Source organism: Podarcis pityusensis, assembly GCF_964106645.2.
Source record: "Podarcis pityusensis genome assembly, chromosome: 10".
Taxonomy (NCBI): Eukaryota; Metazoa; Chordata; class Lepidosauria; order Squamata; family Lacertidae; genus Podarcis; species Podarcis pityusensis.
In genome coordinates, this window is record NC_138035.1 from 34228906 (window position 1) to 34252511 (window position 23606).

General features: G+C 44.1%; 1 protein-coding gene across 8 annotated transcripts in view; it reads left to right on the forward strand.

The window, feature by feature from the left end:
* Positions 1-23606, forward strand: part of GSG1 (germ cell associated 1) — a 123901-nt gene that overhangs the window by 89047 nt on the left and 11248 nt on the right. For 5 of the 8 annotated variants that reach the window (XM_080971259.1, XM_080971261.1, XM_080971266.1 and 2 more), the window contains 2 exons: positions 14247-14346; positions 20757-21081. In XM_080971259.1, coding sequence (XP_080827385.1) covers positions 20757-21081 — 325 coding nt within the window. In that variant the 5' untranslated portion in view covers positions 14247-14346. Of the gene's footprint in view, positions 1-1397; positions 2341-5269; positions 6105-13988; positions 14156-14246; positions 14347-20756; positions 21082-23606 lie in introns of those variants that run through there. The other 3 variants (XM_080971262.1, XM_080971264.1, XM_080971265.1) reach the window with 3 other exon arrangements.

Genomic DNA, 23606 nt, shown 5'->3' on the forward strand with positions numbered 1-23606 from the left:
GCTGAATTCCCAGAACTTTTGTAGCAAGCTTTTTAGCTGCTGTTTTTAGATGTCTGTGGTTAGCTGTGGTGGGAAGATTTTCTAAGTGGGGAGAGGGAGTTGGAGGGGAACTTGCACACTTCATAAAGCACCCCCAACCTTTCCTCTCTTAACCTGGACCCTGATTTATCCCAGACAAACATCATGCCTGAGAGCAACATTATGGGAGAGGTGTTTCCAGGACTAAGGTGAAACTGTGAAGCTCCCTTGTTTATTTTTGCTATTGGCTGCTGCGTGTCGTTTACGTAACCTTGTTATACTTATAGTATTGAAATGTGAGTGGGGGTTTTTTTTGCATGCTATTATATTTTTGCTTTGCTATGTTATTATGTAGTTGTTTTGTAGTGTTTTTGTTAGAAAGACATCCATGTTTATGTATTGTAAGTTGCTTTGATCACAATTTTGTGTGTGTGTGGAAAAGAGGTGTACAAATAAAATGAATGAATGCCCCTTCCAGTTTCTAGAGGAGGTAGTCATAGGATCATCAAATGGTGGGGTTGGAAGGGAGCCCTAGGGTCATCTAGTCCAACCCCCTGCAATGCAGGAATCCTGACTAAAGCATTCGTAACAGATGGCCACCCAGCCTCTCCTTAAAAACCTCCAAGGAAGGAGAGTCCACCACCTTTTGAGGGAGTCTGTTCCACCGTAGAATAGCTCTTACCATCAGAAAATTCTTCCTGGGAAACCCAGCTGGATGGGTGGGGTATAAATAATAAATTATTATTTATTATAGTTGGAATCTCTTTTCTAGTAATTTGAATCCATTATATGAGTCTGCTGCAGTAAGAACAAAGTCTTGTGGTACCTTGACGGCCAACAAATTTAATCTGGAATACATTTTCATGGTAACAAGGACCACCTTTTATATCCTTGATGCTTGCTAATGGTTGTGAGTGAGCTGCTTATATTTTCTCCGTTGTCAATAGGGCTGGGGGAGAAACTTGCTCAGTTTGCCTTTTAATGCAAACCTGCCTAACTCACACCAATCAACAGACCAAAACACAAGCTGTCATGCACAATTCACATTCCACTGAATTTTGCAATACAGACAGAGACTGTGCAGAAAAATGCATATATTAATGAAAATAAGTGCACACAACAATGTCTTGTAAACAACACAGCAACACTCCAAGGCTGCCCCATCCAAAGGGAAGCTGGGCTGCCATCTCTGGCAGTTTTCTCTGCCTCCGGAAAGTGGGAGGGCCACCAAGCATATAGTCACTGTGTGGCAAAAGCAAAGCACAGCCAACCCAGCAGAGGTGTTGCAGCAGCTTATCTTCTGACGCTTTGCAACGTGTCTGAACCTGGTTTTAATAATATGGCATTTAACTCCCTCCTTTTTCCCCTCCGCCTCTCAGGATTCTGGCACACTGCCTGTGTGTACTATACATACAAAGAAGGAATTTCAACATGAAGGCTTGAAATGGATCCAAGTCCTTGTAGCTTCCTGAGAAGAGACCGAGAAATAACGAGTTGTGGGTTCTGTGATTATAGGCTATCCTTACTTAAAAACAAAAACAACCTTTCCCAGCCAAATCCATCCGAGTTCGCCTGTTCGTGTTGTCCTTTAGCTGCTATATTTTAGGCACAAGGCTTCGCAAAAATGCCCTGTCTTTCAGGAGATCGTCATATGGTTTGTGGTGCAGTGGCTGAACTGTTGGACTATGACCTGGAAGATGAGGGTTCAAATCCCTACTCAGCCATGAAGCTCACCTTGCGCAAGTCGGTCTCTCATAGCCTATCCTCCCTTGCAGGGTCGTTGTGAGGATAAAACGGGAGGAGGCCAATGTACGCCACCTTGAGCTCATCGGAGGAAAGGTGGGATATAAATGTGATGGATAAATACATAAAACTCTGGGAGCCATCAGTACAGGCTGCAGCCGTAGTCCGCATGGAAGAAGTTGAAGCAAATTGTTTCAGATGCAAGAACTGCAGTCGTAGTCAGGAGTCACACTCTGTTATATTGGTGCTGAATGCAGTGGAAAATAGCTCTGCTGAGGCCATTCCTTGCTATGCAAATATGAACCGTAACAAAATAATAATAATTAAAGATTCCCAGAAGTTTCTGCTCCTGTTTCAGTGGGACTCCTCCTAACATTCAGGAATTTGGAAAAGACATGTGTCTGGAACAGCAAAGGGGGTTGGAATTTCCCTTTGGAAACTTTCTCGTGGCAAGGAAATGTAAAGAAATAATTACGGCATCAGTAATGCTGGCTTATGTGGCAAGGCCTGAGCACCGGGAAGGAACAATTGATGAATGGAGAGACACATGGGCGCACAGGGATCTCTTCAGATGAATAGGTTAGTTCAAGGCAAGAAGAGGAGAGTGCTTGGAATGAAGTGGGCAATTGTCACATGGCAAAGAGACATCAAAGAGCTGTCAGAGATTCGGGGGTGGCATTTTTCAAGTACGCAGATCAGATGTGAGTACCGGGTTGCTTTGACAAATGGAATCCAATAATTACAAAATGTGCTGCAGATATTCATGTTGGCTCTCTCAGGAATTACGGGGAATCACATGTCACACACCAAGGAGACTGTTCTTGACCTAGTTGGCAGTATCTGGCGCGTCTGCCATTGCCCTGCTTCTCCTCTGCATGGTGGGCAAAAAGAATTGGTGGTCCCATGATGCACCAGGGGAGTGTGGCTGCTTAGACCCGCACTGCAACGCAGACTGGGCTCAGGGCATCACTCTTGCCTGTCTGCTGTCACAGCAAGGGTAGCAAATATTTGCAAATGTCTTTACTGGTAGCTATGACCCTGCTGGTGGGAAGAATGAAACTCCCCATGTTCCTAGGTGGGAATATCCCATCAATTGCCTGGCTGGGTGAAGAAGTGGCTCCAGAGATGGCTGTTGTCTGCATGCTCTTCTTGTTTCCTGGACAGCTGCTGGTGGAAGCAAGAATTCTGAACTAGATGTGCCTTGGCCTTTGCCAGCAAGGCAATCCTCGATGTTCTTACATGCCACCTTTCATTTCTCCCCTTTCCCCCCTCTTTCTGATCCAGTCTCTGAAATGCCACCTGTCCCTGCAAGATTTCATCTCCAGTCTGAGATAGCTGGGCCTGTAGCTGTCAAGGACACATCATCCTGCTTCTGTTTCTTTCTTTTTTTTTTTAAATGATGTTTATTAAAATTTCAAAAAATACAAAGCTTACACAAAAACAAAACAAAAACAAAAAGTAAAGATAAAAATATAAAAAATAAAAATAAAAATATGAGAAAATAGAAGATACAGAAAAAAAATAAAGAAAAAAAACAAAACAAGTTCATTATTTTCAGATCCTTAACTGTCATTACCTTCTTTCTTAGACCTCCTCCTCCTCCCTTCCTTTGTATTCTAGTTGTTAATTATCCCAGCAAATCCTTTCCTTTCCATGTTTCAAAAAAAGAAAAAATTCTATCATTACATTACCCTCGACTAATTTAATCCTATCTTTCTATAATAAAATAAACCTTAAAGTTTAAAATTTAAGTCTTAACTTTACCAACTTCTTGTGTTTATAATGTTCTTTCATAATTCTTTATGCATCTTTACTAAAGCCAGGTAATTTCTTCCAACATTTTTCTATCATTCATCAACTTTGTAAAACATTCTATTAATAAAGAAAAAGAAAAATATAAACAAGTCCAATCTTTATCCAACGTCCCTTCCTCCTGGTTCCGGGATTTGTCAGTCCTTATTCCTCAATCTAACCCGGTGACCTTATGTCCGAGGTCCTCAGGTCACTTCCATGGCCCTTCCGTGGCTCTTCTTCATACTTGTAGCTGTAGACTCTTGCTCGTGGTAACTCCAACTTAGTAATGTTTTTAGCCCTTCTCGTCAGATCAGACCCTTTTCCGTATTCATCGCTGCATTCCATGTAGTATTTAAAAGCATGCTTCAAGGGCCCTCCAAAGTTGTGGGCCCCCACAATCCCAAACATATTGCAGCCTATTACCATATTTAAAAGGTCCAGATATCCCAACATAGGGGGGTCAATCCAGCCCCCCATTTCCAAACCACACCGAACTTTCCCTTCCCAGATCTGGTTTTTTCCAAGTTCCTTTGTCCAATCCGAAAGATCAAACTCCTGTTGGGTCTGTTCTGTCAAAACACACTCCTGATTTAATGCCACAAACCCCTGTTCTGTCAAAACACACTCCTGGTTTGAGTCCTGGATAGGCTCCACATATATTCCCACAGTCTGGTCAAGACATTCCACTGCCTGTTTAAGATTTCTAGTCGAAATGGCCATCCGGTTCACCTTATCATGTAATTCTTCCAGTAGAGCATTTGTTTTGTAAAACAGGCACACCAAGACTTCTGAAAACATTGTCACACTTTCCCACGGTTATTTTGTAACAGCTGTCAAGTCCTTGGAGTTAGTTACAGTTTCAAAAGCTCCCCCTAGGGGGAAGACTTATATTTGTTTTTGCTACACAGTTTCCCCCCTTTTTTTCCCCAAAATACTTAAGATACTTTGTCCATATATATTCCTTTAAAATGCGAAAGGGAACAGTAAAGTCACAAAGATTCTCTTCTTTTAGCTGTCTGTCAAAAGAAGCCACACAATTATCTTGATAAACTCACGTCAGTCCTGACATTCCCGCTCCAGGATCAGGACGAAAATAACTTCCTTTTACTACTTCAAGTAGTCAAAAAAAAAATATTCCCAATTTAGAATGTTGAAATCCACTCTTTTAAAAGCGATTTTCTAAGCTCTAGTGTAAATTGCCTTTGCTTTGTTCTATTTACAAAAGAACGGAAGGGTGACTTCCTGTTTAGCCCTTCCCGCTCCGTACCGAATTCAATAGATTTTTTTTTCTTTTTTTATAGTCCAATTCTGTCCTTTTCACAAATCTTTATTTGCTGTCCCATTTGTTCAAATTCTAAGTACTCACGGGTGTTTGTTTTAAAGTCCGAATTGTCCCAGGAAAAAAGGCAGTGCTCTCCGGCAACAGCTACGTGGCTTCACTCCACAGAAGAAGCAGACGACTCACAGCACAGCGCCACTTCCCCGCTCTGTTCCGGAGCCCGTTGCCGGGTTCCTTTGCAGATTGGGGGGGGCGCAAACAGTGCCCGCCGAGTCCCAGGGTCACAGGCTTCACCCGCCTGTGATTTAAGGGGTCCCCGCTGCGCCGAAGCGGTGTCAGACCCAATTTCTGTGGAGCAGATTCCCTCCGGATTAGAGGGAATCTGCCATTACCGTTGGCGCCACCTCCGGAAGTCCATCCTGCTTCTGTTTCACAATAAAAACAGTTTGTGTATATGCTTGTGTACACACAGATGTTTAAGACATTTTCATGTTGCCCGTCAGTAAAACTTCCAAGGCAGTTTACAACAAAGTAGTAAAACTCACAACAATAAGAACCATACAACAGCAATCAAATCGATAAAACAGCAGAAAGCAGCTCTTTGAAGCAACTAGTAACGTTCAGCAAAACAGGCAAGATGATTTATTATTATTTTTATCACTGCCAACTATCGGGAATCATTGGAAACCAACCTCCTTTCAAAAACAAGGGCCCCGTAATCCTCCTCCTCTCATGGCTGAAGATGGAAGTCCTGAGAGACCCATTTTCTCAAAAGCCCACACCCTCATTTGGAGCCACGGAAGCCACTCTCCAGCAGACAGAAAAGCTTTCTTGGTGTGAGCCCTGAAGCTTCAAAGCCTCTTTTCCCCCTTTCCAAACATGACCAAATAGCTGGCTAGAATTAGGATAAAAATGAAATCATTTTCTCTAGAAACAAATGTAAGTCATTCAGCAGCAGCAACATATTTGAGCCATTGCCGGAGAGGAAATAGCCTGCTGCAATTACCCTCCAGGGTAACTTGCAGTGTATGAAAAGGGAGCCACATCGTGTACACAAGGTGCCAAAACTGTGGCTGCTATTACTAATAATTTATATAGCACTTGTTAAAACTTTACATGATGCTTTGCAGTCCTTATTGTGTTTGCCGTCTCAAAATCTTATGGAGAAAGGTTGCAATTTTTGTTCCCATTTTACAGGTGAGAAACTGAAGACTCTGCTCAGTGACTGCAAATGAATGGTAATCGACTCCCTGAGTAACTCGGGGCCAAAGTAGGCATGACCGTGAAAGTGTCTTTCTCTATGGGATAGCTCAGTCAGTGGAGCATGAGATTCTTAAGCTTGAGGTTGTGGGTTCGTGCCACACGTTGGACAAGATGACCCTCGTGGTCCCTTCCAATTCTACAATTTTATTATTTAACATGTAGGGTGTTTTGTTTGTTTGTTTTCAAATGCCAAGAGCATCCACCTGCTGAAAGGCAGGAAATGATTAGGACTGCAGCAGCAGGAAGGGAGGAATTAACATTTTCTTGTTGTGGTCCCAAGGAAACTCACCCCTCTGAAGCTCGTATTTGTTTTGGTGGGCAACCCTTCCTTGGCACCAACGGAGGATTACCTACCAATGCAATAACACCTTTTGAGTCAGGATTTTCCTGAGGATTCCAGCAAGGTTGGCTCACTTTCTTCTGAAGCGAGATGCATCGGCACTCTTACAAAGGTGGTTTTAGGGCAGCACGGCACACCTGCACTGAGCACTGACCTAAGAGGGCACCACAACAATGACTTAAAATGTCGTTGTAGGTGGGAGAGGCAGGGGGCACCAATGAAATTTGAAAGCCCAGAGTATGCCAAATTGGACTGTTTTGTTGAAATTGAATATGCTACTACAGTGGAGAAAATGAGTGCTATAGAAAGATGGGGGTGGGAAGCAGCTGGAGGAGGAAGAGAGGATAGAACTGTGAGTAAAGGTGGTCTTTCCTCCATCCTCTGGACCCCCTGGGAAACTCAGCAAATCGGCTGTACTTGGAACTGAGTGTGGAAGGTGCAGCTGAATGAGACGCAGCTGAGGGCAGCCTGAGGAGGTACCTTGGGCCTGCCCAGGGCTTTTTTTTCCTAGAAAAAGAGGTGCCAGAACCAAAGTTGCGCCCCACCACCTTATGCCGCCAACCTCTGCCGTGCTGCTCCAACCACTATGCTGCCCGCCTCCTCCACCTTGGAGCCCTGAGCGCTATGCCAGGGAATGGCACCGCAATGCTTCAGAGGTGCCAGAACACACCAAAGAGGTGCCAGAACTCATTTCTGGTGAGTTCTGGTTGAAAAAAGCCCTGGGTATGCCCACGAAAAGCAAGTCTAGAGTGAAAGACTAGGGTGAAATCCGCTGTTTCCAGGAACCCTTCTCATTGTGAGACTTTTGGGGGTGAGCTGAGAGTTTGTTTTTTGGCCTGATTCTGGGTGAGAACCCGGAGGCTGAGAGGGAGGGTGCGTCAGAAGAAAAATGAACGTATATATATATATATATATATATATGTATATGTATATATGTATATAAGGTAACATTTTTTAATATGACTGTGTATTTTTGTAATGTTTTGTTTAAGTTGTCTGTTGTTGCTTCAGTTTCTTCTACACCGCTTAGAGATATATTTTAATATATTAAGCGGTATAGAAATAAGCAATTAATAAATCATGACATGGCGCCACCTGAGGCAGGGAGGCTGGCCGCTGCTGTTGGAGTCTCTGTTTCACACCTGACACAGGAAAGGCAGAAAAGAAAACTTACGCACCACTGCTTCTCTCAGTGGTTGTGATATGCAAAGCCTGAGGTGGCCTTCAGGGCCTAAGCGAAGAGGCAGAGGAAGATCTTCCAAAGGGAAACTCTGAAATAATCTCTGGCCGCCTGTCTCTCTTTGTGTGTGGCGGGGGTGGGGGTGGGGGTCTCTCTCTTGAAACAGACCCTTCCAAGGACCTACGTTCCTTGGCCTCACTTAAAAGAGTTCCCACATCTGGGAGAGGAAAGGAAGAAAAGAAAGGAGGCTTTGTCTGTTTTTTGTGTTGTGGGCATGTTTTTAGCAAACATGAGTGAATTGCATGTTTCAAGATGGAACTTTGTTTCAGAAAAAGGACAGCTGCACCTTTGATAAAAGGGTGCATTGACTAGACTAGAGGATAGTCATAGTGCCTGTCCCGTGCTTTTTTATCCCTCCCATTTCCCTTTTTGTAGTATTGGAGGAGCACCAGAGTGATTCTGGAGCTAGGGATAAGTCAATCCCAGTTTCTCTGCATTTCTAGTTTTTACCTTCTGAAGTTTGCTTCTTCACATTTCCACAGCTCTTTGTGGGGTTTTTTAAAAGAAAAAAAACCATCATGAAAATTCACCAGCATTTTTGTGCCCATTCTTCCTAATGTGCACATGCCGTATGCAATTTTGCCTAATGCACACAATTTCACAAAGTATTTTCCCGTAATGAGATGCATTTTTGTGTTATTGTTGCAGATATATGCATTTTTATGCATACTTTACACTAGTAAGTGCATTTTTTACTTGGCTGGAGAACAGCACCTCAGAATTTGGAGAAGCATGGATTTCAAAGAATGGTTGTGTTTCTGTTTGCATATTGTTTTGGATATTGTGAATTAGAAAGGTTTGCCTTTAAATGTGAACTGAATCAGATTTCCTCCCTATCCCTCACTATATAGAGCTCCATCATTTCCTCTTCTCCCTGCCCCCACTTTCCTGAGTGAGATTTTTTGTATGAAGTTTCTTTTCTGGTCAATTGTCCTTTCAATTTAGAGAGTTGCTATAGTGAGCTTCATTCCCCTCAGAAGCCAGAATGTTTGTGAATATTCCCTGACTTCTCATACTGTCACTGCCCATAGGTGCATGCTATAAATGTAGAATCTTACTGCCTCCCCTAGGAATTGAGCAGAAGATCAAGTTTTGTTTTTTTAAACTTTAACACAGAATTATGTCCATTTTATTGCTTCCTGTTTTAGCACTCAGAGTGATTTGATTTTGTGTACTGCTCAAAATGGACGAGGCTTCTGTGCAAACTTAAAACAGCTTGCCACATTGTTTTATTAATGCTCAAAAACCTTATTCCATTGCAAAAGAAAATACCTGCTACTTGAGTGAAAACAAAGGTTTCATTCTGTTTGGCCAAGAAGCCTCTGGAAAATTAAATTGGAGGTCTCATGTAAATGATTGAATATACCACAGATTCGTCCCTCAGTTTAAACCCTATGCTAATGAGATTGTATGAGATCACTGATGAGATTGGAACAATACACCTCTAATTAACACCTTATTTGAGTGGAATAGCATCTCACATTTCTAAGCTGTGCTTTTTATAGACATTTAAGAAAGGAGGGGGAAATATTTCAAATATTTGCTGAACCCAAATGAACCTTTCTTCTACGAAACTCACATGGAACAAGGCCAGTCTTATTGTGTACATTCCCTTCCTTTTATATTTATATTGCATCATGATGTGTCAAAGTTTGTTGTGACTTAGCAATATCTTTATTCCTTGTCACAACTGTAACATTCTTACGGCATTGCTGGACATCTCATTCCTTTTGTTCATCCCCAAGCTAGGAGCAGCCTCATTAAAGCAGCAACTTGCAAGCAAATCCTCGATGCCGATGACTGCGACATTTCAACATGGCTTTCTGGTTTCTTTAGAACACAGTAGCTCCATGCACAACATCTCAATTCTGCATAATGTTTCTGTTTGTCAACCACACCCTCCTGCTCCTCAGATTTCTGCATGTTCATTCAGAGGTGCTCCTCCCTTCCTCTTTTCTTCATACCATCGCTGGCTGACAAAAACAAGCCCCGGTCACCAACGGCAGGGTCCAATTGCTTAATCTTACTCTTTTTTCCAGAAAGCATTTTTTGTTGGGATGCCTTTATTAGCAGCACTGTAGGGAGCAGCAGAGATCCTCATCTTAAGATTCTTCCTCCATTCCCTGCCCCATCCCCCTTAGGCCACAGGAAATATTCCTCTCAGAGATGCCCCCTGCTTTGGGTTTGGACTGATGTGGAACAGGGACGCAGTTTTACTCCATGCTGTCCATCAGGTTGCGAGCTCTTGTCTCAGGAAGGCAGCCCTGTATAGGGAAGTTTTTAATGTTTTATGTTTTACTGTGCTTTTAATTTGTTGGAAGCTGCCTTTTCCTGGACAACCCGAAGTCACTCTGCTTTTCTGTTCTTTTGGTCTTCTCTGCTTTGGACAAACCACCACAAATCAAACCCAGATAATCTGATTTTTAAAAAATGTTTGTCAGGAATAGGGTGGCAAACAGTCCACTAGGGCTACTGAGGTACTGCCTTCCCAATGAAAATATCAAGCAATTATTATTATTATTATTATTATTATTATTATTATTATTATTTTAACAAACCTCGAAATCTCACACTTTCCTATGCCCCACACATTTGTATACTTCTCTTTGAAGTCAGAGAAGCTCTGCAGATCTTTCTGTCAATCTCCTGTTCTCCGGCCAGTCAGAGCTTTGCACCACCCAGTCAATCCTAATCCCCAAAGTCCCAAAGCGGTCCCTCCCATGTGGGGAGAATCAGAGGGTGTTTTGGGTAAGTTTGCCAACTGATAATAGAAGAAAATGCCCTGCCCTGCTCTTGTGCCTTTAATGAGAAGTTGAATGCCATAGGTGAAGCTAGGGACACAGTACTTTGACCAGCTCATATCTGCCACTCATATTGCTGTCAAAGGTTCAGGAAGAGGGCTTGGTCCAAAGAGTTGGCTTGGCTGCTGGAATCCTTGCTTGTACAGAGCAAAAGCATGTAAACCCAAGTGTGATTCATACCCTGTGATTCATGCACATGATTTCAATGGGAAACAAGCATATTTTTTATGCCACCTACAGCAGCTTGCAGAGGGACACGGGTGGCGCTGTGGGTTAAACCACAGAGCCTAGGACTTGCTGATCAGAGGGTCAGCGGTTTGAATCCCCACGACGGGGTGAGCTCCTGTTGCTCGGTCCCTGCTCCTGCCAACCTAGCAGTTTGAAAGTACATCAAAGTGCAAGTAGATAAATAGGTACTGCTCTGGCGGGAAGGTAAACGGCATTTCCGTGTGCTGCTCTGGTTCACCAGAAGCGGCTTAGTCATGCTGACCACATGACCCGGAAGCTGTATGCTGGCTCCCTCAGCCAATAAAGCGAGATGAGCGCTGCAACCCCAGAGTCGGCCACGACTGGACCTAATGGTCAGGGGTTCCTTTACATTTTTACAGCAGCTTGCGCATGCTCAAGAGTACAGGAGTCTGCTTTCTGCAAAAGAGGAGCCTTGAATATGTGGATAGCGAGGAGGAAGCCCCTGTAGCTCACATCAGCTTTGCTGGAGAAATAAGCCGAGCTACTTCCCACCGAACTGGGAAGCAGGGTGTCTGATTTGCAGGCCAAAGCTTGGTTCATCCCCCTGTAACACCCCAAATCCTCTCCCTTTCACTCACATGGCCCTAACCTGCTCTCTGGTCCCTAACCTGCTCTTTTTAAACCCCACTGACTGGCCAGACCAGCAGCTGCAGAACTACAACTGCAGAGAGAGCTAACTCCCTCCCCACTCCAGCATGGGGCCAAAACCCCAGGTAGGTACCCATGGGAGATGCCATTTCCCAAGGGCATCCTTAGGAAAATCATATTTTCCAGGGGTCCTTGGGACCTTTTGTCCTGGCACAAGGCTCTGGAGTTTTCCCTCCTTTGATCTCCCCACAGCACCTCTGCCAGGGACTGGAGGCTGGGTGAGTGAAAGTGCCATGGATGAGGACTTCATCATCCGCAACTCACATGTAATGCTGGTGAAATAAGTGCATTGTTCCCTTCCTAGAAATGATCTCTGTGCGGGAAAACGGTTTTGTTTGTGGGAAACAGACCTCACGAGTAATATTCAGCCCCAGCCAGACACTCCTCATTACCTAAAGCCAGAGGAAGAGGAATTACACAGTACAAACTGTTGCTATAGCAACCACTACCACACCCACTGGCACAATGTGATTAAATTATGGGCTGGGCATTCCTGTTTTCCACACATAGGAAAACAACTGTCTGAATACCAATGACCCCCAACACAATTGCTTGACTTGTTTTTACAACTCTGCAACAATTATTTCACACAATTCCCCGTATAGGTACCCCACTGTATGTCTGTCTGTCCTAGAAACTTCTTCTTCTGTAATAGATATGTATCTAGCTTAACAGTTTGCCCAGTTTATATATTAGGGTTGCCCTTGAGCTGGTGCAGAGTGTCTATCCCTCACAGCTAAGTAACCACTGCCATCTCCCAATTCCTTAATTCCTGACACATTGTGTTGTCTTCAGGGAAACGGGTCATAGGTTAGTGGCAGAGCATCTGATTCGCATGAAGGAGGTTAGAGATTTTATCCCTGGCATCTCCAGGAAGTGGTCGGAGAGACCCTCCCCCAACTGAAACCCTAAAGTCCCACTGCAAATCAGTGTAGACAATACGGACAATCAGCACCAAACTCTTTTTTTAATGCTTATTGAGTGACCATGCGTCTCTGCTCCCCCCCCCCCCATCTCTTTTACTAAAAAAAGAAAGCATTTTCCAGATATGTATATTTCCCCCCTGTTAACATAGTAGTGGCTTGTGTACTATCCAGTGAGAGAAGAATGTCTCTAGGTACTTATTGTAAACTTATGTAATCCCCCCCCCCCGCCGCCGCCTTTCCACTGAAGAAATCAAAGTCCCCTTTGGGCTGGACAGAGAACATCTTTCCAATGTTCCCAGTGTTCTCCAGAAAGAGACTGCATAATTGGCAATTAAGGCTTAATAGCATGAGCTTGAGAAATCCCTGGTTCAAATCTCCCCTCAGCCTCAGTCCACTCACCACCTGCTGTGTGAGGATGCTCATATTGATTAGTCTGTCACGGTGCCCCTTTGCGCCAGAAGCAGTTTAGTCCTGCTGGCCACATGACCCGGAAAGCTGTCTGTGGACAAACGCCAGATTCCTCGGCCTAAAGCGAGATGAGTGCCGCACCCCATAGTCACCTTTGACTGGACTTAACCATCCAGAGGTCCTTTATCTTTTACCTTATTGATTAGCATTGATCAGTAAAACTAACTTGCTTTACGGTGTTGTTGTAAGGATTACCAAGATAAGACTAAGTTCCCTATCCCTGGGCTAAACATCCATTCAAGTGACATAACCGAGGCTGGCAAGATTTTCTTTGAGGAGCGCTTCTAGATTAGGACACAGCACCTTGGGCAAAAGTGGAAATCCCGCCACTTCTGTGACATAATTCAGAACGAATGAACAAATTTGGAAATAATAAACTCATGACGGAAATGAGACATTTGGTCAGGACCCTCAGAAATTTGAGGCTTTGTTAAGACAGACAGAGAGAAATGGGTAACGGGTGCTCACATTTCACTTCTAAGCTTACAATTTCACATGATGCAGGACCAAAAATTCCTATTGTGGCTCCATCTGATCTTCATATTTATGTAACTGGCATTTTTTGAGCATTGGAATGCCTCCCCCCCCCCCAAATGTATAGGAGTCATACACACACACACACACACACACACACACACACACACACAGCAACTCCATGATATTCTCTCCCCCCCCCCCCCCGGCTTTTTCTTTTCTTTTAGAAAACTATCTTTCTCACGCTCGCTGTTGTTCTTTCTCATTCATTTGAATGAACTCTGGAGTCTACTTTACTAAGAGCAGACAAGACACAGCTGCTAGGGGACCCACAAGACTTTGGATCTTTGTGGCAGAACACAAGGCTGAGCATCTTTTGCGCATCTGTTGCCATTGCAATGAATGGCGGCCACGCCGTAAGGCTTGGGGAGGAGGAATTGTGACAAACACCCCTCTTTGGATAATAAGCTCTGATTCCGGAGCTTTCTAATACCCAGTATTAAGTCATTTCCTATTTTTAAAATCTCCGGAGGGGTTTGATGCCTTTCATAGTAGGGGATTTGTGAAAGCCAATCACGTCTCCCCATCAAATGTAGTTACCAGCTAAAAATGCGCATCCCACGTATACTGCTGCTAAGGAAGGGTTAAAGAGCTAAATAAAGGTTACAATCTGAGTGGAATTACTTAGGGCTCAAGCAAAAAGACAAAACAAAAAAACACTGTCATTTGAGTCTGTCTCCAGCTTTGAGAGGTCTAGCAGTCTCGGTGCTATTGCCCTGGGAAGGATACTTCCTTTGCAGAAGCCAAAGAGTGAAAAGGACCATCTCCTGGGAATTTTTTTAACTCAAGTGGGCAAAAAAGAGAAGCTGTAGGGTTGGATGTAACCAGCGCCTCATCGGATAAGCTGCCTGGGTATGGCTGATTCTCTCTCTCTCTGCATTTCTCTGTGCCTTGTCCTGTCTTGGTGTTCCTGTTTGTGATGAAGTCCCCCATCTCTTTCCAGGCCTGCTACCAAGGACTCATCATTGAAGCACCACTGGAAGAAACCTCCTGTGCCCCCCGTGAGGAGCTATGAAGAGCTGTGCCATCTTTGAGAGTCACAGGTGGGGTGTTGCCCTTTGAACTGGGAGGGCAGGGCTGCCGATTCAGCACATCTCATCTCTACCCGGGAAGACCACTTGGGTCCTGCTTGTGGGCTTGCCATGGGGCATCTGTTTGGCCATTGTGAGAATGGGATCCTGGAACAGATGGGCTCTTGGCCTGATCCTGCATGGCTCTCCTTGCGTTATGACTAACATTGACTCGGTGTCATTAAGTATCACTCATTGAGACTTGACCTGAATAGGCATATGTAGCATCACGGTAATGCGAACAGTGCAAAGAGACAGTACTGAAATGCTGAACTTTATTTCAGCGTTACTTTCCCTCATATAGTTGACTACCCCCAGGGCAAATATTTATCTGCCTCAACTGATAGTGAGTACAGGAAGATCCTACCAGCATTTGTAGGAATCAAGTGTTTGAATCATCATGCATAAGGGATGCTGAGCCTAACTTAACCATGACCTTAAATATATATGCTTGGATACCAAATGTTAATACAGCAGTTGCCTGCCTGTCCTCCCTCCCACCCTCCAAAATAAGATATATCCCTTGTAGATATGCTTATCTATGGAAAAGGGATGAATGGCGCATTGTTTTCATATTTGAAATCATCATGCTAATATGTCAAGGGATCACCTTAGATAGTGGAAAGTGGCAGAAGATGAAACTAGGAAGAGAACTGGGAGCAGCAAGATATGGGCACAATAAAGAATAAGGGATTTGGGCTTTGTCTCTCAAAACAAGTATATTGTGAAAGCCCAATTCTAGGTGGATGGACACAGCAAAAGCAGGGAGATGATGCAGCAGATATTTTCAAGATAATTGGTTTGATTATATAAAAATTCTAGGGTGGTATCACAAATATTCCATAGTCACAGAGGGAGGAGAAGGGGGTAAAATGCACTCAGAGAAAAAAGAATTCCAAATGTTTTTGTTTGTTCCTTTTAAAAATCAAAAATTAAAAGGAGGAAAGATTCTTTTACCCTTCCAGTGGTAGGAGATTTTCAAAAGCTGGAGCAAATGGGATTCCACCCCTCAGAAAGAATTATAAGGAAGGAGTGCCACCTGCTGTTGGGATAAATAACTGCCACTGTTTGCTTTGTATTCCTTTTCCTAGATATGAGTTTTCTAAGTCTTGGCAGAGTTCAAATCAAAGTGCAGAAAAATGTAGTGCAGTTCCCCATCTGGTTGGCCACTGTGAGGACTGAACGCTATTCTAGATGGGCTTTTGGTCTGATCCAACAGGCATTTTCCTGTGTTCTCCCATAGCACTAGGTCCAGGGTCCACTGGAAAGGTAGAGGCTTTGTGCATTTGAGAGTTTGTTTATGCAACAGCCTACACATTCAGGTCATTCTGCTGAGGGTGCTGGCAAGTGTTAGATAAGTGTGGACAAGGAGGATCTGTGCATATGTGGGTAAGAGACAGGAAAACCATCAAAGCAAATAGAATACTCAACCCCCGTGTCTATATTATCTAGAGTTAAAGTAGCCTCAAGAGAACTAGTTCAGGGTTAGGGTAAAATTTCAGACTCTGTGAATCCCTCAGCCCTACTCTAGTGGTGCGGCTGCAGTGCCAGAAACCAATAAGCTGCTCTGATTCCCCAGGGGGACATTAAATTAATCAGTCCTCCACTGCGTACACCAATTTTAAAAACACTCCCTACTCCAGTTAGATAGTTATGTAAGGGATGATGCCTACCTCAAGGACTTCCTAATCCTGCGTAATCCAACAAAAACTAAATTGCACACCTGGCAATTTGTGCAGCTGTGTGCTCTCTGGTCCCCGTGCTCTCGCTCCAAGCCTCATGTTAGAAATTTTGAATTAAAATGAAATGCTATCAGAAAGTTTAAAGTAGCAACAGTGCCAAATTTCCAGTCCTTGGAATGTGTTCATTCTCTCTCTCTCTCCCCCCCCCCCCCCCCGCCATTCACATGACCCGGATCTAAGGTAGCCAGCTGCAAAAGAAGAGAAGCCTCCTGCACTTACTTTTAAAAATTGTGTAGAACAAAAGGGGATTTCGGCTCTTCAGCACAGCTCTTGGCAGAGTCCTGTCTTCTCTTGCACCTGAACCCCCGAGGGGTGTCTGATCAGAGCACCTGAACACTTGAATGGTAGAAGTGTGGATGGGGACAGGTGTGCAAACCTCACCTCCAATGTCCTTGCACACAGTGCACCTCCCTTAGTCCTAGAGAAGGTCTGCATGGGGTTTCAACTCACTTTTGCTGAAATGTAAGTAGACACCTCCGTGTGATCGTGGACCCTGTTTCACCCTGACCACGGGGAGAGCTCTACTTGCAGAAGCCCCCTGCAGACTTTCTCCATACAACAGATGGGGGACTACCCCGCCATACACATTTTCAGCATTTGCATATTCAGGCATATGACTGAAGAGATGTAGATAAATTTGCATCACGTATGAAACAATAACAATATGAAAAATCATTTTGTCTTTACTGACCACTCGCACCCCTTGCCTATCTTGGTAAGGCTGAAGTTGTGGAGAAGCATCAGTGGCTGCCCCAGATTTTGTGCCATGGGCCTTTTACACCTGAGCTGAGGCCCACCAACTCATTCTGAACTGTTGCCAGTTTAATCGCCACTGGTCATGAATGACTCCAGCTCTGTTTTCCCTGAAAGATTTCCTCCTGCAGTGAATGGAGGTCACCTCTTATGCTTAATCCCAGCCTGCAATACCAATCTTTCTCTCCGTAATCTCCCAGAACAGCTGTGCTGTGATTGCATTGTGGATTATAAAATGCCCATTTCCCGCAAAACAGCTGCTGACTGGATGGGCAGCATTTAATAATCACTGAGGAGTCTGAAGGGAGGGGGCGTCTGAGATTTTTTTTGGGGGGTGGGTGGGTAAAGGGAGGAGGAAGAGGTGTAAGGGGGTCAGGATGAGTTTGACATCTGCAAACCTAGCGGGAAGATGTGCGGAATTCAAGGCAATCCCAGAACCTGACATTCAGTGCAGCTTGCACATTAAACTGCAGCAACTGGAAAAGCCTTCAGAAAGGTAATTGTCTCTGTCATACTTTGCAAGGTGCTATAATTATTGCAACCCACTCTAGAAACTTAGAGTGAAGGATGGGTAAGAAATATAATGTTGATGATGCTTTGGTATGTTATAAAACTGTTGCAGTGGAGAGGAGGCAGTCTGCAAGTGAGGGAAGTAATCTAGAGTGGCCATGTGTCCTACTTTATCCAGGGCACCCTCTATTTGAAGCGTTCTCAGGGGCCAGGCCTTTATTTGAATGAAGCACATGACTAGGCATACAGATCCCACCCAGTGACAGTCTTCCCCACAATGGTGAGATGTGTTTACTATCGAAATTAAAGCAATTATTTCTAAATTCTGCATACATACTTATAATTTAGCACAGGCAGATTTTAATGCAAACCGGGGTCTCTTTTGTTCTCTTGTTCGGTAATGTGTAAGTAGCAACCCTCAAGTCAGAGGGGTTTCCTTCCTACCTCCACATAGATTGTGATTGGCTTCTGGTTCTCAGTTGGACTCTGCTGGCTCTAAAGTCTCTCACGCTCTCTCTCTCTCTCTCTCTCTCTCTCTCTCTCTCTCTCAGTGTGTGTGCATTTGCATGCGTGTGTGCAGAATTCCTGTACAAAAATGCATGACCAATGTTGGGTGGGAATGCAAAAACACGTGGCTGCCTCAGAAAAGATCAGGGAGCAGGAAGGGTAGATAATGCTCACAGGTTTTTCAGATGCCTTGGATTCTAAAATAAGTTAACTCAATGGAGTTCGCAGAACTCAGGATGGTACAGAAATTTGGTTCAGTTCACTATGTGATCCCACCTACTTTGCAATTCCTGAAACAATCAAGAAACCAAAATACGGCTTCCTTTTGAAGTCCACACTTCTGTGAATGTTGCAGTGCAGTTTTCCAGCAACAAACACACACACAAATGTATGTATTAGGGGGAAAATTGGATACAAATGCATCCCTTGATGAAAGCAACATGTAAAACTGCATTGAATTAGAAAATAGTGCTGACAAAATGTATTTATTAGATATTCACACTAATATGCTGACAATTTTTCATGAGGGTTTTTTTTTAAAATCATAAACTGATGCATAAAGGTGGCAACCAGACTTTAGGGTGAAGGGCTGAAAAGTTAACGAATACTGAAAACCTGTAGAATGAGTATGTACCTTGGGCGGAGGTGGCTCTGCCTGTTGTGGTGTGATCTGAAATGGTCCTGCTTGGTTCAGATGTTGCAAATTGTGTTCAGCAAAGGTAATGCGGTGGGGAGCCTGCTCCAAGTGCATGCATGGGCTTTGCCTGTCTGCTCAAAACCTGATGGTGCAATTGAAAGAATGGAATGTTAATTGCATGAAGAGACCATCCCTGTTATCATACAGAACAAGGAAGTTTATTATCCATTTAGATAGGGCAAGAAGGTGTGAACTGTACAGTGGTACCTCGGGTTAAGAACTTAATTCGTTCTGGAGGTCTGTTCTTAACCTGAGGTACCACTTTAGCTAATGGGGCCTCCCGCTGCCGCTGCACGATTTTTGTTCTCATCCTGAAGCAAAGTTCTTAACCCAAGGTACTATTTCTGGGTTAGCAGAGTCTGTAACCTGAAGTGTCTGTAACCCGAGGTACCACTGTATAAGTGTCGCTGTTGGTGCAGGCTTGAGATGGGGTGGTCCAGTGCCAAGTCCAAGATAGTTACTTACACACACATAGCGTGTGCCTGGCCTCGATCTGGCTGCTCTTAGTGGTGCTTTGTTCCTCAGGGCCCTTGCTTCCTCTCACTGTGCACCTGGCCCCAGCCATCTCTGCTGCACCTTCACCCAGTGGGTCACTCCATCCTCTGCTCTCCAATTCCTTACATCACCCCCTGTCTTCACAATACTCCTCCTCTTTGTGCCTACCCTGTAGAGTGTTGTGTTGACCCTTGAGGCTTGCCTCTCCTTTCCTTAAATAGGGCACTACAATTAGGGCAGGTTCCAATCTGAATCGGCTACAGGGGCAGCGACAGCCCCGTCTTAGCCTGGCCAGGCAAGGCTGTGAGCGTTTCCTCAGGAATCTCTCCACCTTCTCTCCAGGCTGCTGACTACATGAACACAGCCACTCGCTTCCTCATCTAGGCAAACAGCATGGTTTTTCCTTCCTTGCCCGCCTATGAGCTCAAGTTGACAGCGGCAGTGCAGGGAGGGGGCGTTTGGACTCCCTTCTTGCTTGGATCAGGCCCCTCTGGTCCCCTGCTCACTCCCCAGTCCCTGCTGCTGCTGCTGCCGCCCTCTTCCAGGTCTCCCATATCCGCCTCATCCTGGCAACTCGGCATAGGGCACTCTTCACCCTTGCAGTCACTTCCCCCCAAGCAAGCCTCTCCCGGGTGATGTTTGCCCTCAGTGCTAGTCTCCTCCCCTCCCCTGAAGTGTCCCCCCATCCCCTGCCTTTGCTGGCACCCTCTTCCATGCCTTCTGTGTATGCCAAATCATGGGGCCCAGTGAAAAAAAGACAGTCATGGAACCAAGAAATTACACAAAACAAAAGAATTGCCGTGAAAATCCCTGAAACGAGAAGTAATCGACTATAGAATTGAATTAAATAACAAAAATCAAAAAATTTAAGGAAAAGTTAACCTAGAATTAAACAAAGACTTTATGAGATGCCGGCCACAAAGCTCGCTTCACTGAACTAATCAGTTTCCTCAGAAGGAAATAAAGAAATCATAAACCTTAAATGATTTTAAGTGATATCAAACAAACTCAAGAGCAGGGCTGAAACGCTTCCTCAGGTTTACAAAAAAGGTATGAAAACCTCAATGACAAGTTTTAAACATAGCCCTATTTAAGAGAATCAAGCAGTAGTGATAAGAAATTGAGGTTTTAAGTTTCAAACAAACTCAAAAACAGGGCAGACACTCAAAAACAGGGCTGAAGTGCTCCTGACTTTAACATCACAGCAATTCTTTTGTTTTGTGTAAAATCATGGGGCCCAGGCTGGTCCATGACAATATGTAGCTAAAAAGAGAGAGGCTTCTTTATTGTTTACATTTATTGGTATGTCTGTTGCACTTGAAGGCAGCGTATTTCTGGGCCCTCGGCTTTCCACCCATGTATGTCAGCAATGGGAGCATGTAGTCCTGTAGATGTTGCTGGACTCCCATCAGCCGTGGCCAACATGGCCGATGCTCAGGGACAACATGAGGTGTAGCCCAACAATTTATGGTAGACTATAGATTCCCCATTGCTGGTGCATGTGACAGGTCTTCTTCCAGGAATGCTCTCCTTTATATTGTACTGTCCATTATATTGCTGAATGCAGTTTACAATTCCTGAAGCATCAGAGCTGAAACGTTTCCCCCTGATATTGCTTTATTTCCTTATGATTCATAAATCCCTGGAATTGAGGGAACTATCTTGCTTGCCTCTTGCAGATGAAGCTTTTGAAGATCCTCCCTTGGCGTCGGGCTGTTCTGGCAGTGGTCCTGAACCTGCTGGCTCTCAGCCTTTCCACCACAGCCCTGCTGGGCAGTTATTGGTGTGTGGGGACACAGAAAGTCCCCAAGCCTTTGTGCGGGAAGACTAAGAACACCAAGTGCATCGGTGTCCCCATGCCTCCTGACGGAGGGGCCAGCAATTCCTCTGCACCCTCCCAAGATGTGGTGCACTATAGCTGGGAGACCGGGGACGATCGCTTTGCCTTCCGGTATTTCCACACAGGCATGTGGCTTTCCTGCGAGGAGAACATCGAAGGCTCAGGTAATCTCTCTAGTCTGCCTCTTCATTCATTCACTTCCATGTACTGCCTTTCTGCCGAAGCACTTAAGGAGATTGACATTTTATCATAACACAAGAGACATAACACAAAAGGTACTGACTCTTTCATACTGTTGCGTAATGAAGTTACATAACGACCAGGTAGGATGGCTCTGGGAGAAATTGTTCTGGAAACGGAGGAGCCAAATGGCAATTTATCCCAGCCAAGCCAATAGAGAAGGAATTTCTGCCTTTGCTTTCCCACTGAGGCAGTCAGTCAAAGGGTGAAGCTGGGAATGAGGACTTCTTCCTTTCATAATATTATTGCACACCACCTCAGTCTCCAAGCGGTGCAAGGAAATGAGTATGGCTGCCAGCTTTTCAGTGCAGCAGGGGTGGGCTGACCTCTGACCTTCCAAATGTTGTTGGACTTCAACTCCCATCAGCCCCAGCCAGCATGGCCAATGGTCAGGGATGTTGGGAAATGCAGTTCAACAACATATAGAGAACCACAGGTTAGCCACTGCAGCAATAAAGGTCTGCATGGAAACTTGCACCAAACTCGATTTAGGAACTATAGCATTATACCAGAAAAAAACATTTCTTCTCAAAATTAACTATGAAGATAGGGGAATCTGTTGCATTGTGCTGACTGTGGGATCTGAATGTTTCCTGCTCAGTTCATCAATCCTTTTCTTATAGTAAGAAGAGGGCCAATTTAATATGGTTTTAGTTCAGTTCCCATTTTTGTCATCCAGCTAACATGGGACCCAAACAGCTACCTCTAGAGCACTTTGCTTTCCTCCCTCATTGTGAGGTTTTTGTGACATCCTGGGAGGAGAACCAGCCCCATAAAATCCCGATGTCAAATAATCATGCTCTTCAGGAAGCAAGCTCTACTGAAATAAACATTTTACACTCCCATAATGCATTCAGGAACAAGGTATGAGTAAGCAGGGTCAATTTTATTCAATTGCCCATGAAGTAGTACACAGAGTCTCAATGAAATGTGCAGCTGTCACAGAATGGGGAGGCATTCTGAACACCAAAAAGCTGGGTAAAATGATACAAAGGGACCTGGAGAGATTAGCTTTGCAGGCAGCGGGGGTGGGGAAGAAAACCTACAAGATAGTGTTCAGCTGGAGAGGACAAAATAACTTTCAAAAGGCAAACCTATATCTGGGGAATATAATCTGCAGAACCAGAAGCCTGAGAACCAATATAGTTAAGAAGGACTTTGCAGCAAAGGACGCACAGGTTGGACACTTGTTTATAGCCTGATATAAAACCACAGATAGACTTGGCAATTGTTGACACTACATATGGAAGGCTACCACTTGGCCATTTTAAATCCATCTTAATCCCTTAATTTTTTACTTCCTGGAATTTGCTTTAGTAGAAATGAGAATTCTTAAATTTACTCACATTTAAAAGAACTAACTGACCGATGCCCAGATTTGCTTTTGGTGTTAGTTTGTTTCTGTGTTTTTCCCAATGTATTGAACAGGTGATGCATGTTGTGAACATAATAACATACCCTCCAACATTTCTCCAATGAAAACAGGGACATCCTGTTTAATAATAATAATAATAATAATAATAATAATAATAATAATAAATAAATAAATAAATAAATAATTTTATTGATACCCTGCCCATCTGACTGGGTTACCCCAGCCACTCTGGGTGGCTTCCAACGTATATAAAAACATAATCGAACATTAAACATTTAAAAAACTTCAGCTGCCTTCTGAAGGTTATATAGTTACTTATCTCCATAACTCCATACCCTCCAACATTTCTCCAATGAAATTAGGGATGTCCTAAGGAAAATTGGGAAATTCCAGGATCAAATCAGAACCCAGGATGGCTTCTGTAAATCCAGGGACCGTCCCTGGAAAATAGGGACACATGGAGGGCCTATAAGAACAGTTCCACAGAATCGGGCCAAAGGCCCATCTTATCCTGAATTCTGTTTTTACAGTAATGCCTTATCTTCAGAAGATTCAGAAGACCTTGAGAAGAAGACTGCAATCCTGTGCACGCTTAATGAAATGAATCTATAGATCTTAGACTTATTCCTAAACAAACATACATAAGATTGGACTGTACTGCACATATCTCAGATGACATCCAGTGAACTACCATGGATCTAAGCCCTAGTTCTCGAGGCTACTCTGGCCCCTAGAATAGGCTCAAGACTTGAACAAATTCAGCCAGCAGCAAAAAGAACAAAAATTAATGTGAACCTATAGGGGTGGGTGGACATTTGAATGGAGAGAGAGAGATTTTGAATGAAAAGTTAATTGATTGCAAGGATCAACTAGGGAAGTAGAGCTCTCTCTCTCTCTCTCTCTCTCTCTCTCTCTGTGTGTGTGTGTGTGTGTGTGTGTGTGTGTATTTGTGAGTATGTGGGGGATGGACAATCAGTCATGAATCCTCCAAGGATTGACCAAGGGTGAATATGGCCCTCAAGCAAAAATAAACAAAACCATTAGCCACAGCCACATCCAAGCCTGGCGTACATT